The sequence below is a fragment of the Marmota marmota genome, unplaced genomic scaffold (assembly GCF_001458135.2).
Source record: "Marmota marmota marmota unplaced genomic scaffold, marMar, whole genome shotgun sequence".
NCBI classification, from domain to species: Eukaryota; Metazoa; Chordata; class Mammalia; order Rodentia; family Sciuridae; genus Marmota; species Marmota marmota.
Genome location: NW_025999842.1, coordinates 20,757,208 through 20,773,365, shown reverse-complemented (window position 1 = coordinate 20,773,365; position 16,158 = coordinate 20,757,208). Strand labels below are relative to the sequence as shown.

The 16,158-nt window shown below is 31.3% G+C and overlaps 1 protein-coding gene across 7 annotated transcripts in view; it reads left to right on the top strand.

Annotated features, from left to right (window-relative positions):
- Ascc3 (activating signal cointegrator 1 complex subunit 3) overlaps positions 1-16,158 on the top strand; it is a 355,403-nt gene that overhangs the window by 253,719 nt on the left and 85,526 nt on the right. For all 7 annotated transcript variants that reach the window (XM_048814551.1, XM_048814518.1, XM_015499653.2 and 4 more), the window contains 3 exons: positions 9,940-10,077; positions 10,164-10,284; positions 11,418-11,550. In XM_048814551.1, the coding sequence (XP_048670508.1) occupies positions 9,940-10,077; positions 10,164-10,284; positions 11,418-11,550 (392 nt within the window). The remainder of the gene's footprint in view (positions 1-9,939; positions 10,078-10,163; positions 10,285-11,417; positions 11,551-16,158) is intronic.

The following is a 16,158-nucleotide window of genomic DNA, read 5'->3' as shown; positions in this document are numbered from 1 at the left end:
ATCCAAGTGGGCATATGAGAAACTCTGGCAGTGAGTGTGGAGTAATTGGAGGTCTCAAGGGGATTATCTCATTTTAAGCAGAGGTAGAAAATGAAGAACTGGCAGTAGGATCTGGGAGCATGATTCCAGTGTGGTACAACACAGAAGAAGAGTTCCATGAAGGACTATTTTGCCACATCAAATTGTAATGGTAGTTTCGTGGGATGAGAGCTGAGAAATATCCTTGGGATTTAATACTTTGAGGTCCTGCATGTACTTGGCTAGCAGAGTCAGTGCGTGTTATGAACAGACGCCAACTTGGAATGAATTGAGATATAAATGAGGAGAAGGAAAAGAAATAGAAACAAATACACAACTCTTCTGGCAACCTAATATGTAATTTACCTAACATAATTTAATACCCAGCTAGTATGGTCTTTCAGCTCTCACATGGTATTCCCCAGTTTTTTTCCATATGCAGGTGCTAGATTCTGGATAAGTTCCATCCAGGACTAAGAGAGCAAAGACCTTCTTCTGAGTGAGTTTACTAGTTGAAATCTCAGAATATTGCTCTTATTTCATTTCTCATACCTTAGAAGAGACTAAATATCTGGAAAGAGAAAGCAGAATGCCAGCTGAAGGTTAGACTTTGTTCCTGAATCTTGCTCACCTTCTTCCCCTCAACTTCTATATGTTCTCAGTTAGCAGCAGGGATGCCCCTTTCTGCCTCCATAGTTTAAAAAAAGTCTGGATAGCTAAAACAAGAAGTGGCTATTCATTTTATCTTACAAGAGGAAATAAATTAGAGTTTTGCACCACCTTGTTGTCCTAAAGACCCTAGAATGAAAGATTAAGGTGGTACTTCAAAGTCTACAGCAGAAAGAGGGGTGGGCATCAGAAGCAGGAAATAGCTTTCTGACTTGAGTAAGCTGGGTAAGGAATCTAGATGGAGGTAATATGAAAACAGGAGTTATAGGACATGAGTTTTTTGGGAGCAACAATATAGTTAATTCTTACTGATTTAGACAGGAAACTATCTGAATTATACAGGACATAATTAAAGAAATTTGCCAGTTATAATTTTACATATTTCTTCAAAGTATATTTATAAAAAACTATATTGGTTACAGGTGAATAGGAAGAACAATTTCATGAAAAGTAAAATTGAGAATATTTTCACATGCTCAATACTGAAGGATGGGTGTTTTTAAATGTTTGAAAAGTTTACTATTTTAAGATAAACATAATTTATCCAACCTCATAACAAACAAAGTCTTAATAGATTAAAGTTGTCTACCTTTACTCAAAGTCATCAGAAGTTCAGATTTGTTAGGATTTCTACTAATAACATTAGGCTATAGTTTTTCTTAATTTATTTGCCTTTTCATTTAGCATACAGATAAATATTGGCATCTTCTTATATGTAAGAATTTAGTACCAGGCTGTTGAAAATCAGAAATGGAGTTGAGTTTAATTCATGGTAATCACATCATTTTCAACTCAAAAAACTTGTTTTTTATCAAAATAAAATTTTGATAAGTGCTTTTTCTCTTTTGTCAGACCTTGGACCTATAATAGCTGAGGAGAGTTTTTAAGAAACTATTAGGCTAAAATATTAAGTGTCAAACTGACATTATCTATAGATTTGCTGAGCGTTGGACATTTGAATTCAGTTGGCCTTATGGAATTTTTGTGTAATTGAAAACATCTATTTAAGACGCTTAAGCTCCAAGGTGAATAGCTATTTTATTTTATTTTATTTTTCCTTGGTTGTTTTCATGTATGTCCTTTTGAAGAAAGAGGCAAAACCCTTATTGTATTTAGTGATAATTGATATATTTATAGAATACTATTTGTTAAAGATTTGTATTATCATATTTAATCATGAATTTGGGAAGGTAGTCCATTCGTTCGTTCCTTTCTTCCTTCCTCTCTCTCTCTCCTTCCTTCCTTCCTCTCTCTCTCCTTCCTTCCTTCCTTTCTCTTCTTTCTTTTCTTTTCTTTTCTTTTCTTTTCTTTTCTTTTCTTTCTTTCTTTCTTTCTTTCTTTCTTTCTTTCTTTCTTTCTTTCTTTCTTTCTTTCTTTCTTCTAATTAGTTATATATGACAGCATATTGCATTTTGTTTCATTGTACCCAAATGGAACACAACTTTTCATTTCTCTAGTTTTACATGATGCTGAATCACACCATATTTGTAGTCATACATGTACCTAGGGTAATGATGTCTATCTCATTCCACTATCTTTCCTGTCCCCATCCCCCCTTCCTTTCCCCTACTTTGCTCAATCAAAATTTCTGCATTTTTCCCATGCCCCTCACCATTATGGACCAGCATCTACTTATCAGCTTTTCATTTTGGGGGATTGGCTTATTTTTCTTAGCAAGATACTCTCCAACTCCACCCATTTACCTGCAAATGCCATAAATTTATTCTCTTTTAATGCTGAGTAATATTCCATTGCATATATATGCCACAGTTTCTTTATCTATTCATCTGTTGAAGGGCATCTAGCTTGTTTCCACAGTTTAGCTATTGTGAATTGAGCTGCTATACACATTGATGTATGCTGATTTAAGTCCTTTGGGTAAAGACTAAGGAGTGGGATAGCTGGGTCAAATGACAATTCCATTCCAGTTTTTCTAAGGAATCTCCATACTGCTTTCCAGAGTGGTTGCACCAATTTGCAGTGCCACCAGCGATGTATCCTCACATCCTCAACAACACTTACTACTGCTTGTATTCTTGATAATTGCCATTCTGACTGGAGTGAAATGAAATCTTGGAATAGTTTTAATTTACATTTCTGTAATTACTAGAGAAGTTGAACTTTTTTTCATATATTTGTTGATTGATTGTATATCTTCTCAGAAGTGTCTTTTCAGTTCCTTAGTCCATTATTAATTGAGTTATTTTTTTTTATATGAAGTTTTTTGAGTTCTTTATATATCCTGGAATTAGTGCTCTGATGTGAATGTAGTAAAGATGTTCTTCCACTTTGTGGGCTCTGTCTTCATATTATTGATAGTTTCCTTTGCTGAGAAGAAGCTTTTTAGTTCGAATCCATCCCCTTTATTAATTCTTGATTTTATTTTTTGCACTTTTGGAGACTGGTTAAGGGAGGATACATTCTTGTTATCCCAGTTTTGCGGATAGAGAAACTAAAACAGAAAGATAGGATGATTTTTCCTGAAGAACACAAAGCAAATGGCACTTGGGAACTCAAAACCATTGTAGTTAACTCAGAGCCTGTGTTCCTTATTTTGCCATGCAGTAACTGGGATACTGGCAACATCCAGCCTAGAGAAAATAGAAAGGCAAGGTGCAGTACGTAGAATTTGATGGGTATTAAAGTGCAATAAAGAAAAATCAAGCTTAACATGGTGGAGCATACCTATAAATCCCAGCTATTGAAGAGTCTGGGGCAGGAGAACTTTGAATTTGAGGCTAGCCTCAGCAATTTAGCAAGACCCCCATCTCAGAAGGTGGGGTGGGAAAGGAGATTGAAGGTGGGGGGTGGGGACAGTAAGAGAAAGGAGTGATAGAGAAAGGGAGGAAGGGAAAAAGAAGGAAAAATCAGTAGCTAAAATGTCAAACAACAGTAACCAACAAGAACTCTGCCAAAGAAAATTTGGTTTATATACATAATGGAGTATTACTCAGACATAAAGAATGATTTCATGGCATTCACTAGTAAATGAGTGGATCTGAAGATTTCATTCTAAGTGAAATAAGACAGCCCCAAAAAAACAAATGTCAGATGTTCTCTCTGGTATGTGAATGCTCACCTATAACAGGGGTGGAGGGAGAATTAGAAGTTGAGTGAGGTAGATAAAGAGGAATGAGGGAAGGGAGAGGGAACACTAATAGGAAGGAAAATGGAATGAATCTGACGTAACTTTTCTATGTACATATATTAATACACCACAGTGAATCTCAACATCATGTACATCCACAGACTAGTATCCCAATTAGAATAAGATAATACTCCATGTTTGTATGAATTCTACTGTCATGGATAATACTGTTCTCAGCTATTAAAAGAAAAAAAAAGAAAGTAAACTCTGTCAGAGGAATCCAGCAGCATTACCAGTGATAACATGATTGCACCAAATGAGTTGGGTTGACCTAATTAACTTTAGAATTAAAGAAACAAGTTTTTTTTAAAAAAAGAGTGAATCCTAATATAAACTATGGAGTTTAGTTAATTCTGTATCTGTATTGTCTTAACAATAGTAACAAATGCACTACACTACTTAAATAATTACTGTTAATTAAACTGTCTTGGGAAAGATGGGAACTCAGTGATTTCTGCTAAAATTTTACATAAACCTAAAGCTGTTCTAAAAAATAAAATCTGTTATTTTAAAAAATTGTAAAGAAATCAGAAGATGTAATATTTTTTTCTTAGAGAAAAAAGGTCATTTTTCATAACTTTATTTTTAGGTATAGGGGTGGAAATATTCTAACAACAGCAAATAAATAAATTTGAAAATAAATAAATAAATTTATCTACATAGAATTCCCAACTGGTGTGTCTAATACATTCCTCATTAACTCAAATCTTACCTGTTTTCTGCTTATGGTCTAAAATAATGGGTCTAGCCTTGAGCCTGGTAAATAATATCATTTCTTTAAGTAGCTATTTGAAGTTTCTCTCACTTGTACAGCGATTTGGGAGTGACATTCTAGTTGAAAGCATAGACTAGAGCTAGGTTTCCTGGGTTCAATACTTACTGTCCATTATAAGTAATGTGACATTGGTAGGCTGCTTAAGCTCTGAGCCTTATATCTTCATCTATAAATAATAATAACCCCATCCTCATAGGAATGTGGTGAGGATTAAGGTGTTGAAAGATTTAAGATACTGAAACATAGTAAGTGTTCAATATATGCTAACTGTTCCAGGTTGTAACAGCACTCAAAAAAGTATTCGATTTTAAGGGGTTTGAGTTAGGAATGTTCAACTGGTAAAGTCTATGGAAATATCCCAAATTCCAAAAACTCCTGAAATGGAAATACTTCTGGTCCTAAGCATTTCAGATAAGGGATATTCAGATAAGGCATATTTATAATATTACTGGTGGTACAGAGATAATAATAATACCTTATAAACAGGTTACTTTGGCTGAAAAATATTTGATGAGATTGATCTTCCATTTATCCTTTTGCTTGTGATCTTTCACAGATTAAATTTATGTTAATAAAGTATTTTATGATGATGCTACTTTAGAAAATTAACTGCAATATTCCTTTTCAAATCATCTTTATCTACATTTTTAATATTTTTAAATTGTAGATTAATGTAATACCTTTATTTTATTTATGTTGTTTTTATGTGATGATAAGGATCAAACCCAGTGCCTCACAAGTGCTGTCCACTGTGCTACATCTCCAGCCAAATTTATTATATTTAATTACATGTAAATATGCTCATATATTAACAGTATAGTAAACTATTTTAAAATGTGGCTGTCTTTGAGTTTGAGAAGGGGCAAAAAAAGGAAAATAATTTTGGAGTATTGGTAATGTTTGGAAACTTATTTTTAATTTATTGTATTTCTTTAATTCTTTTCTATTAGTAGATCAATAGAATGGTCTAGTGTATCTTTCATTGTTATTTCTCGATTCTGTCTATGGGGTTTATCATGCAGAAGTATATTATCAGAAATTAATAATTACAAGGAAATGTTTTAATTTAACATCTGTACCAGATGTGACATATTTAAAACAATTGATAAACATTTTTCAGTGGCATATGGTCTGAGTCTGACATGCTTTGAAAAGAGTACAGAGTTCTGATAATGAGGATTCTGTGAAAATGGGAAAACCAGCATAACAGATATGCTTTGAGAAAGTATGGGTTTTTATCATCTTGAAACAATATATCACACTCAAAGGGACAGAATTGGGCTCCACAATCTGTTAGCTCATTCTTGTCCAATCTGGTCTCCTCCTTTCTTTTGGAGCCAGTGTTGTCATCAGCTCACTGAATTATATTCTGACTGGAATGTATTTCAGGCACAGAGTAATGTGTCTACTTAAATGGAATCCTATCTTTCTATAAAAGTTTTTTGAGTATAATAAATTTAAAATATAAAAAAATTCTATTAAGTTAAAGTAAGTGGTTCAACAGTTTACATATGTGCCTATTCCCCTGTTGCCCTAAAAAAAAGAAAGACCACTACTTTGAGCAACATAGATGTTTTTCTTTTATGTATAATTTTGAGTAAATTTTTATTTAACTATTAGGTGGTTAGACATATTGCAAAGGCTGTTTATTATGAAAATACCTACACATTATAATAAATGTTTAACAGAAATTAACAGGAATAAAAAGTTCTCTATTGAAGTTTTTTATTATGATTATTACTAATTCTGTACAGCCCTTCTTAACAAGAATTAAGCCTTAATGCCCTCAGGCATCCATTTTTTTGTAATAAATAAACTTGTCTCCTACCCATCTAGTATGGTACTAGCTATTCTTGGAAAAGTTGAGATGGTAACCCAAACATTTTTATAGGCCTTTTTTTTAATATTTGTTTTTCAGTTTTCGGTGGACACAGGTCTTTATTTTTTTTTATTTTTATGTGGTGCTAAGGATCGAACCCAGCGCCCCGCGCATGCCAAGCGAGCGTGGTACTGCTTGAGCCACATACCCAGCCCACTATAGGTCTTAATTTTGTTATTCAATCAGGATTGAGAAAGGCTACTGTATTAATATTCAAAATCACTGAGACTTTTAATGTGAATCATACAGAGTTGTACAAATTAATTAGATGTTATGTTAGAACTATATTACCTTATATAAAGGATTAAATGAGATAATCTTTGTAAAGAGATAAACACAATGCCAGACACATTGTAAGTGCTCATAAATGACATCTATTATCATATTTTAAGCTTTCATTGTCTGAAAATTTTCCTAAAAATTTTTGGTTGTATTATGATGTTTTGATCAAGAAGAAATTTAGTTTGAACTACAGAAATAGTTTTAAGTACAGTAAAATGTGTGATTTGATCCAAGAAATTATATTTTCAAATTTATGTAGGGTGTCTTACTCATTTTATGCTTAATAATTGAGTAACAACAATAAATTTTGCTTTTTTATTCCGATAATTCATAATTTATCCACAGAAACCATCTAATAACAAATGAAGTATTTTTTTGTGATTGTCCTCATGAGCATTTTAAGTCTTTGCCATTCAAATAGACAAATATTTCTTTTTACTGTATTGATTTATGTGAGAGTGGGCGTGGAAAGAATGAGAAATAGCTAGCCTTCCCTGATGCAAAGACAGGATGTTATTAATGCTTCTCCAGACCTCCTGCCGTAGGATCCTTTCACTTTTCTTTGAAAAATGATACATTATCTTTTAGGTATGATTGGCATTGCCATGGGGCACTATTAAATACACAAGTTATATGTAGCTACTTGAGTTATAAAGCTGAAAAAAAAATCCATGGAAGTAATTTTTAGCACAAGAACATCAGTGAATAATTCCTGACAGTGTAAATTGAAGATACTTTATGCAATGAACAAAAAGAAAATGGGTAATAAGCACTTTCTTGAGAATGGCTAACATAATTTACAAAACGAGCACCTTTCTTTATAGTATACACTTGAAGACAGCTTACATATGCTAATTTTAAAGTAAAGTTTATTTATGTTAATATATCTCCATATTCCTGTTTAGAGGTTCATAAAGTAAATAATGTGGAAATATCAGGTGACCACAGTGTATTATGAAATAATAAACTGCTGATACTGCATTTAACTCAGTGAAAGTTGATAAGTAACATAACATTTCTGATGTAGATGTCATTAAAATATCACTTATTTGGTGCAGTACTTTTTATATACTCATTATTAAGCTAACCTTCCTGTTTTATGGATTATTGGTGTAAAACAGCTTGTTTATACATAAATATGCTTTTTAAGTTTCTTTTTGATTATTGAAAATAAAATAAGGACAAAAACAGTTGAAGTAAAGCCAATGTTTCTAGTATAATTGATTAATCATTAGGAAAAAATGCCTGGTTTTTCACTATAATTTCTATATGGCAATTTGATCTTATGCATTTTTACCAAAATGAAATAGCCAATTGAAGTTTTTCTAATTGAAGATTTTGAACTACTTAATGATTTATGCATAGCCAGAAAATTAAATGAGAGGAGGTCAATAGAAGAGGAAATAGAAATGAGATCTGAATGTTAGTTTTTCATACTTCTATTTCACGTGTATAAAAACTATCCATGCACTTATTTCCATGTTCTTCTCTACTATTGAATACTGTTGCGATGTGATGATAAATCTGTAGAAATAACTGAAATTTCTCCTTCTTTTAAATTCTCGTATTTTTTCAGATTACTTGTTCTCTGCATTACTCCCCTCATGGAGTTGCCCAGAAAGAACTTCCTGTGTTGCACCTTAGGTCATTCTCTGCTTTAAGGACAAGTTGAGATCTGTCATTAAACAAATCTACTTAGTTCTTTACAAGGAATAAGTTTTATAAAATAATAAGAAGCAAAAGAAGATGATGATGATTAGCGTCTTGTTGCCAGTCATTCCACTTGTATTTGCATTGAGTATTTTCCATATATAATGAAAAGTGATAGAATATTCAAAGGTATTTATAGAATATGAGTTTCAAAAACCATTTAGACATATTACAATTTAGTGAGTTAAATTGAGGCTGGAAATAAAATCTGTCTAAAAATATTTTTAAAAAGTAGAATATGAAAAAAATTTCAATATAGTAAAGTTACTATTTATAATAGATAAGGAATTATATAACCAATGTTTCTAGTATAATTGATTAATTATTAGGAAAAATAAACTGGTTTTTCACTATAATTTCTATATAAAAAGAAGTTACAAGTAATTATTTAAACTTAAAAATTAAATTATAACAAGTTGAACAACTAACAGATGAATATTATTGTATGTTTTTGAGGAAAACTTTTCTAAGCAATAAGATATAAGGGAATAATTTAAAACTTCATGTCCATAAAGTTAAAAATACATGTAAGTAAAATGAAGTATGGAAAGAGCTGGATAAAGATATTTATATAATGGAGACAGAATGCACGTACACTATCACAAGTAATAAGAAATAAGCTATTATATCCACTTAATATGAAAAAGTCATTTACAAAAGAAAAAATCTGTGAATATGAAAAGTGTTTAACTACACTATTGATCAAACAAATACAGAGTAAGAAAAAATATCCCAGTTTAATATCTACTGATATTTAGAGTTTTTAAGAGTAAAGTAACATGGAGATACTGATATGTTTATATGCTTCTCTATAAAATCAATTTTGAATAATCATGAATGTCCTTAAAACATATTCATATTCATACCTATTACAGAATATTTATATTGGGCTAAGAGGATCTGTTAATACACAGCCTTGAGGAAAATTAAATGCATATGTAAGACTGCTATTATTATTTCTAATATACAGATAAAGATACTAAGGCTCAGAGAGGCCATGTGACTTGTTCAAGCTCACAAAGTTTACTAAGAAAATGAAAGTTGGAAAAATTTATGTACATCTAGGGGGATATGACTGATTTTTTGTCATTTTTATATATATTTTCTAAATTTCTGACACTAAGCCAAAAGGAGGACTAGGACTTTTATATAGCAAAAGATGAACGGAGACACAAGTATTATAGGCAATATCGTATCATTTGTAATAGTTTTTAATCATTAAGAGGATAATCCCATTTGTCTACAGATTTTTTCCTTGTTTCATAAAAATAAGATAACATTATCTGCATTTAATTTAGAACATATATTCTTACCAACTATTCTTTTTAATGAACTTTAATCAAAGCTGTAAACATAATCTTCATTTTATGCCCATACAATGTCATAAAAAATCAAATCTTAAAATGAAAAATTTTAAGTTAATACACCTACATCTTGTTATTTTATTTTCATTTTCAGATGGAAAACATAATTGGAACAGTACGAGATTCCAACCTGAAGTTGACACTTGCTTTTGGAATAGGAATGCATCATGCTGGCCTCCATGAAAGGGACCGAAAAACAGTAGAGGAACTATTTGTGAACTGTAAAGTTCAGGTACTTTTTTTCTCCAATGAGTACGTATTTAAAAGTAACCTAAAAGTTATATGTTACTTAGATATAATATTATCTTTTATTTTTAGGTTCTTATTGCTACAAGCACGTTAGCCTGGGGTGTAAACTTTCCAGCTCATTTAGTAATTATTAAAGGAACAGAATATTATGATGGAAAAACAAGACGTTATGTAGATTTTCCCATTACAGGTAATTTTTTTCAATTTACAGAGATACATTAAGTTTCCTGTTTAGCTTTAACAACTTAAATTTTCATGAGTTAATATTTGTACCTCCTATTTTAGCCTTTACAATTTAAATGGACTCAAGCATGCTAGACAAGTGCTTTATCACTGAGAAATACCCCATTCCTTTTTGTTTTATTTTACAACAGGATATCATTCAGTTGCCCATCCTGGCCTCAAACTTGTGACCCTCTTGCCTCAACGTCTCAAATAGCTGGGATTATTAATTGATTTTATTGAGAATTGGTCACATTTAAACATACAGTAAGCAAATTTGTAATAATAATAGAATGCAAAACACTGAGCTGTTTTATTTACTTTAACTTACCCAATTTGTTAATAAGCACTAAAAATATAACTGATTCTTCCAAATTCATAAAGTACTATGAGAAATTATTAGTGATAAAAATTTTTTTGATTAAGCATTTAGTGTTTAATTTTAAATCCATTTCACCAGAAATGATAACTTCCGTGGGACTTCCAGAACCAAAGCACTTATTGCTATAATGAATGCATGAGCAGTCTATTAAGATATTTTAAATTTTAATAAAGTCATTTTCAGTTGGTTTTGAAGAGGGATATATATTCAATATACATTTCTACTCAATGAATACATGTAAAACTCTATCATTTTTAAGCCATTGTTTATGTCAGATTCCTGCAGTATAAAAGAATTTTTATCCCATGGACAGGAAAAAGACAAGGCCTAAATAAATACATTATTCATTGTAGAAAATAATAAAAGGGCTTCACTGAAGAGATTTTTCTATATAAGTTTTATGTTTTTCTGTTTAATTAAAATAGTAACATTTCTTACCCAACGTCTTTAATCATTTAACTAAAGGAGACTTTCATCTTTTAATAGTGCCAAATACCTTTTGGGGAACTCAATATTACAACATAGTAACTTTCTAATTTGTCCTAAATTTTCTGAGTAAATTATATTAACTTAGCAAACTTAATAATAGCCATCACAAATAGAATATGTGCTCTTAAAATATTGTTTCCTTTGTTATTTTGTTGTAGAAGCATGCCCTCATCATTAATTCATACCTTCTTCCACCCGTGCCACTTTGTAGAATATCTCTTGTTTTACAGATGTGCTCCAGATGATGGGAAGGGCTGGGCGCCCTCAGTTTGATGACCAAGGCAAAGCTGTAATTCTGGTTCATGATATTAAAAAAGACTTTTACAAAAAATTTCTGTATGAACCTTTCCCAGTAGAATCAAGGTAAATTTTGCTTTAAATTAATTTAAATGGATTTATTTTGTAGAAAGTTTTAGTGTTTTTCTGATTACATTTTACTACTTAAAAATGAGTAAAACTTGTAGTATAAAAGAATTACTAACTGTGAAACATTGTAATTATCCCAATAATACTTAATGATAATTTTTATTTTTAAAAAATAACATTTTAAGGGGCTGGGAAATGGCTCAGTTGGTAGAGTGCTTGCCTAACATTCACAAGGCTCTAGGTTCAATCCCCAGCACCACCAAAAAGAAAAGAAAAGAAATCTTAAAAATAAATAAATAACATTTTAAGAGAACAAATACAGTACCATGTGCAGCCAAATTGGCTCTGGAGTCAGATTACCTGGATTGAAATCTGAGCTCGGCCACCTGTTTGCTCAATATTGAGCAAGTTATTTAATTTCTCAGTGCCATGGGCTGCCTATCTGTAAATGAAAATTATAACCATACCAGTTATCTCACAGTGTAATTGTAATGTTTAAATGAATACTGCTTGAATCATTGTCTATTATATAGTAAGCATTTTGTAAAGTATTAGTTTGATGAGAGTTTTAAAAATAGAGTTAATATCTAAAATAAGGGGTATGTAATTAATAATTTAGGTTGCTAATTTATTTCAGAATTATCCCATACTTCTTTATGGGCCCAATAACTACTACTCCTGCTGCAAAATCTTCCCTCATTTTCATGGTTGAAAATAACCCTTTCTTCCTCAGATTTATATTTTCTCATATACAACACTTTTCACATTCTACCTTTTATCATAGTGCTTTTCTATATACTCTCCTTTACTTTAGTATAGTCTAACTGCATTGAGGACAAACATGTTTTTCATTTATATTGTAAGTTGTTGAGTTTTTTAATCCTAAATGCAAATAATGTTTGTTTTTTTAATTTGAAAAATAAGCATTAAATGTTGTGGAATACAGCTAAAACTATGCTAAGAGAAAAATTATGACCAAAAATGTATATGTTAAAAAAGAAAAAATGAAAAATTAGTTATCAAGATTCTGTCTCAAGAATTTGAACATCAGCAAATTGAACTCAAAGCAAGACAACATAAAGACAAGAGCCCAGTGTGGTGGCTCATGCCTATAATCCTAGTGGCTCAAGAGTGAGGAAAGAAAATCGAATGTTTAAAGCCAGACTCAGCAACATAGCAAGCTCCTGTTTCTAAATTTAAAAAAAATAAATAAATAAAATAAAGGGATGGGGAATATGGCTCAGTTGTTAAGCACCTCTAGACCTCTAGGTTCAATCCCTAGTATAAAATAAGTAAATAAGAGCAAGAATTAATAGATTAACAATAAACATGGATCAGAGAAAAGTAAAAAGTGCCAGAAATTGGTTCTTTGCAAAAGATGACTTAAGGCTGATAATTGAATCTCAATATTAGGAATGAAATGATACTATAGATAGTAAAAGGTAATAAGATAATATGAACCACTTTATATAATAATTTTTAAATTTTGGATCAAATGGTAAAATTTCTCTTTAATCATTCATTAAAACTGACCCAATAATAAAAATCTCAAATTACCTATCAAAGCAATTGAGTCTTAAATTTAAGATCTTTTTACAAAGAAATCTTCTGACCCAGATGCTTAAATAAATTGTTCATAGCATTTAAGGAAGAAATAGCATCAGGTTTAAATGAAACTCTTCCTCCTAGAAAACATAGGCATATTTGCCAGCTTTTTTTAATCAGACCAGAATAGTTTGAATGACAAAACCTAATAAGAAATTTATAAAATAGGAATGTAACAAACTGTATCTCTCATGAATACAGATGTAGAAATTCTAAACAAAATTTTAGTAAATCACCCTAAGATGTATGAAGACACGAATGGTGTGACTCTACTTCATGTATAACCAGAAACATGAAAAATTGTGCTCTATGTGTGTTCTTTGAATTGAAATGCATTCTGACATCGTATATAATGAATTAGAATAAATAAATAAATTTTAAAAACATATAAATGCATCAAAATTATGTTTAAAAAGTCATGATACACTTTTGTATCTCCAAAAAAAAAAAAAAGTAAATCAAAACCAGCAATACATAAAAATACATTACAGCCAAATATGGTTTGTTTCTTAAATATGAAGATTATTTGTTATTTGAAAATAGATGAGTATAATTAACATTAACAGAAAAAAAAATGAGAAAAACCTCATGATTATCTCATCAATGTTTTTAAAAAAAGCATTTGACAAAATTCCATACCGATTCATAATAAAAAAAACAACAACATTGCAAGCAGGCATATAAATGAATCTCCTTAATCTTATGGGGCATCTACAAAAAATCCACTGTAAGCATAATAATTAATGAAGAAATCAAAAGTTTTCCCTTTTGAGAAAACTGTATATCCTTATGTAGAAGAATGATATTAGATCCCTATCTCTTACATTGCACAAAAGTCAACCCGAACTAAATCCAAGACTTAGGAATTAGACAAGAAACTTTGCAAGTGCTAGAAGAAAACGATAGGTCAACGTGTCAACATTGGCATAGGCACCAACTTCCTTAACAAAGACTCCTTAAGCCCAAGAAATAAAATGAATCATTAAGTGGGACAGCATCGAATTAAAAAGCTTTTGTATAGCAAAGGAAATTGTTTGAGAGTATGAAGAAAGGGGCCTACAGAATGGGAGAAAACCTTTGCCAGCTATTCCTCTGATGGAGGATTAATATCCAGAATATATAAATAACTCAAAAATATTAACACCAAAAAATAAATAAGTAAACCAATTAATAAATTGGGAAAAAAACTAAACAGACTTTTCTCAAAAGCAGAAATACAAATGGCCAACAAATATATGAAAAAAATGATCAATATCCCTGACAACCAGGGAAATGCAAATCAAAACTACATTGAGATTCCATCTGAATCCAGTTAGAATGGCAGTCATCAAGAATAAAAATATGAATAATAATAATAATAAATATAAATAATAATAAATGCTTGCTAGAATGTTGTGGGGGGTACACTCATACATTATGGTAGGTTTGCAAATTAGATCAACCACTTTGGAAAACAGTATGGAGATTCCTCCAAAGAATAGAAATAGAACCACCATATGCCCCAGCTATCCCAGTCCTCAGTATTTATCCAAAAGAACTAAAATCAATACACTGTACTGACACAGTCGCATCCATGTTTATAGCGGCACAATTCACAATAACCCCATGAAAATAGAGGAGAGATCAGTGTAAATAGAAAAATGGGATTAAGCAGTAGGATGAGGGACAGGAAATGGAAGGAACTGCAGGATGAAATTGACCAAATTATGCTGTGTACATATATGAATATAGCACAGTGAATTTCACCTTTATCTATAAGGCACAAATTAAAACAAATAAATAGAAGGAAGACCAATATAGTAGAGGAAGGAAAATAGGGAAGGGAAGAGGGGAGGAAAAGAGGACGCACTGGAGCAAAAGTTAAACAAATTAAATTCCATGCATGTATGATTATGTCAAAATGAACCCAACAATTATGTTTAATGCACTAATAAAAACAGTTTTTTTAAGTTTTCCCTTTGAAATAGGGAATGATAAAGAGGAGTGTTGTAGCCAGGTACAGGTCGCACACCTGTAATTCCACTGGATCTGGAGGCTGAGAGAGGAGGATTGCGAGTTCAAAGCCAGTCTCAGCAAAAAGTAAGGCACTAAGCAACTCAGTGAGACCTTGTCTCTGAATTAAAAAATACAAAATAGGGCTGGGCATGTGGCTCAGTGGTCGAATGCTCTTGAGTTCAATCCTTGGTGCCCCAACCCCCCCAAAAAAAGGAAGTTGCTTATATCACTTTTTGGTAAACATTGTGATAGAGTCACATGCCACTATAATAGGATAAGAAAAACAAAAGTTAGAATATCCCTTTGAGCAAGGTAGTAAAAGCATACATATCAGGATGGTTTTCTGGGGTACTACCAATGCTTGATCTTGGTGTTGGTTATACATGTTCACATTGTGAGAATTAATTGATTTAAAGACATATAATTTGTGTAGTTTCTCTGTGTATACTTCACTATAAATCTAACTACATTTTTTAATTTCATACCTTGATATGGCCCTTAATATTTTATCCATTGTAGAATATTCCATAGTTTATTTATTCATTTCTCTATTAATGTGTATTTAGAAAGTTTCCAACTTTTTCCTCTTGTGTGTAATGTTGGAGTAAATCATTTTACTTTTCTGACCTCACAGGTTAATGTTTCTTTATCGGGTCTTCATGAAAAAGTGGAATTGGCTGGATCATAGTGATTATTCCAATAGATATTGCCAAGTTGCTCTCCAAAATAACTGTACCCATCTCTATTCAACTACTGGTGAATTGAGAATAATGGCCACTTTTTTATTAATGTATATTAATTAGTGATTTTTTACATTCATTTTTTTCTGATCATTTTCTCATTTCGTTGCCAAAGTTATTTTTATTATCCCATGAATCATAATTTATTTAGTGTTTTATTTTCTTAGGCATTGCTTACTTCTATTTGGTTTTTGTTGTTGTTGTTGTTTGGTGGTGGTGGGGTTTTTTTGTTTTGTTTTGTTTTGGTGTGTGTGTGTGTGTGTGT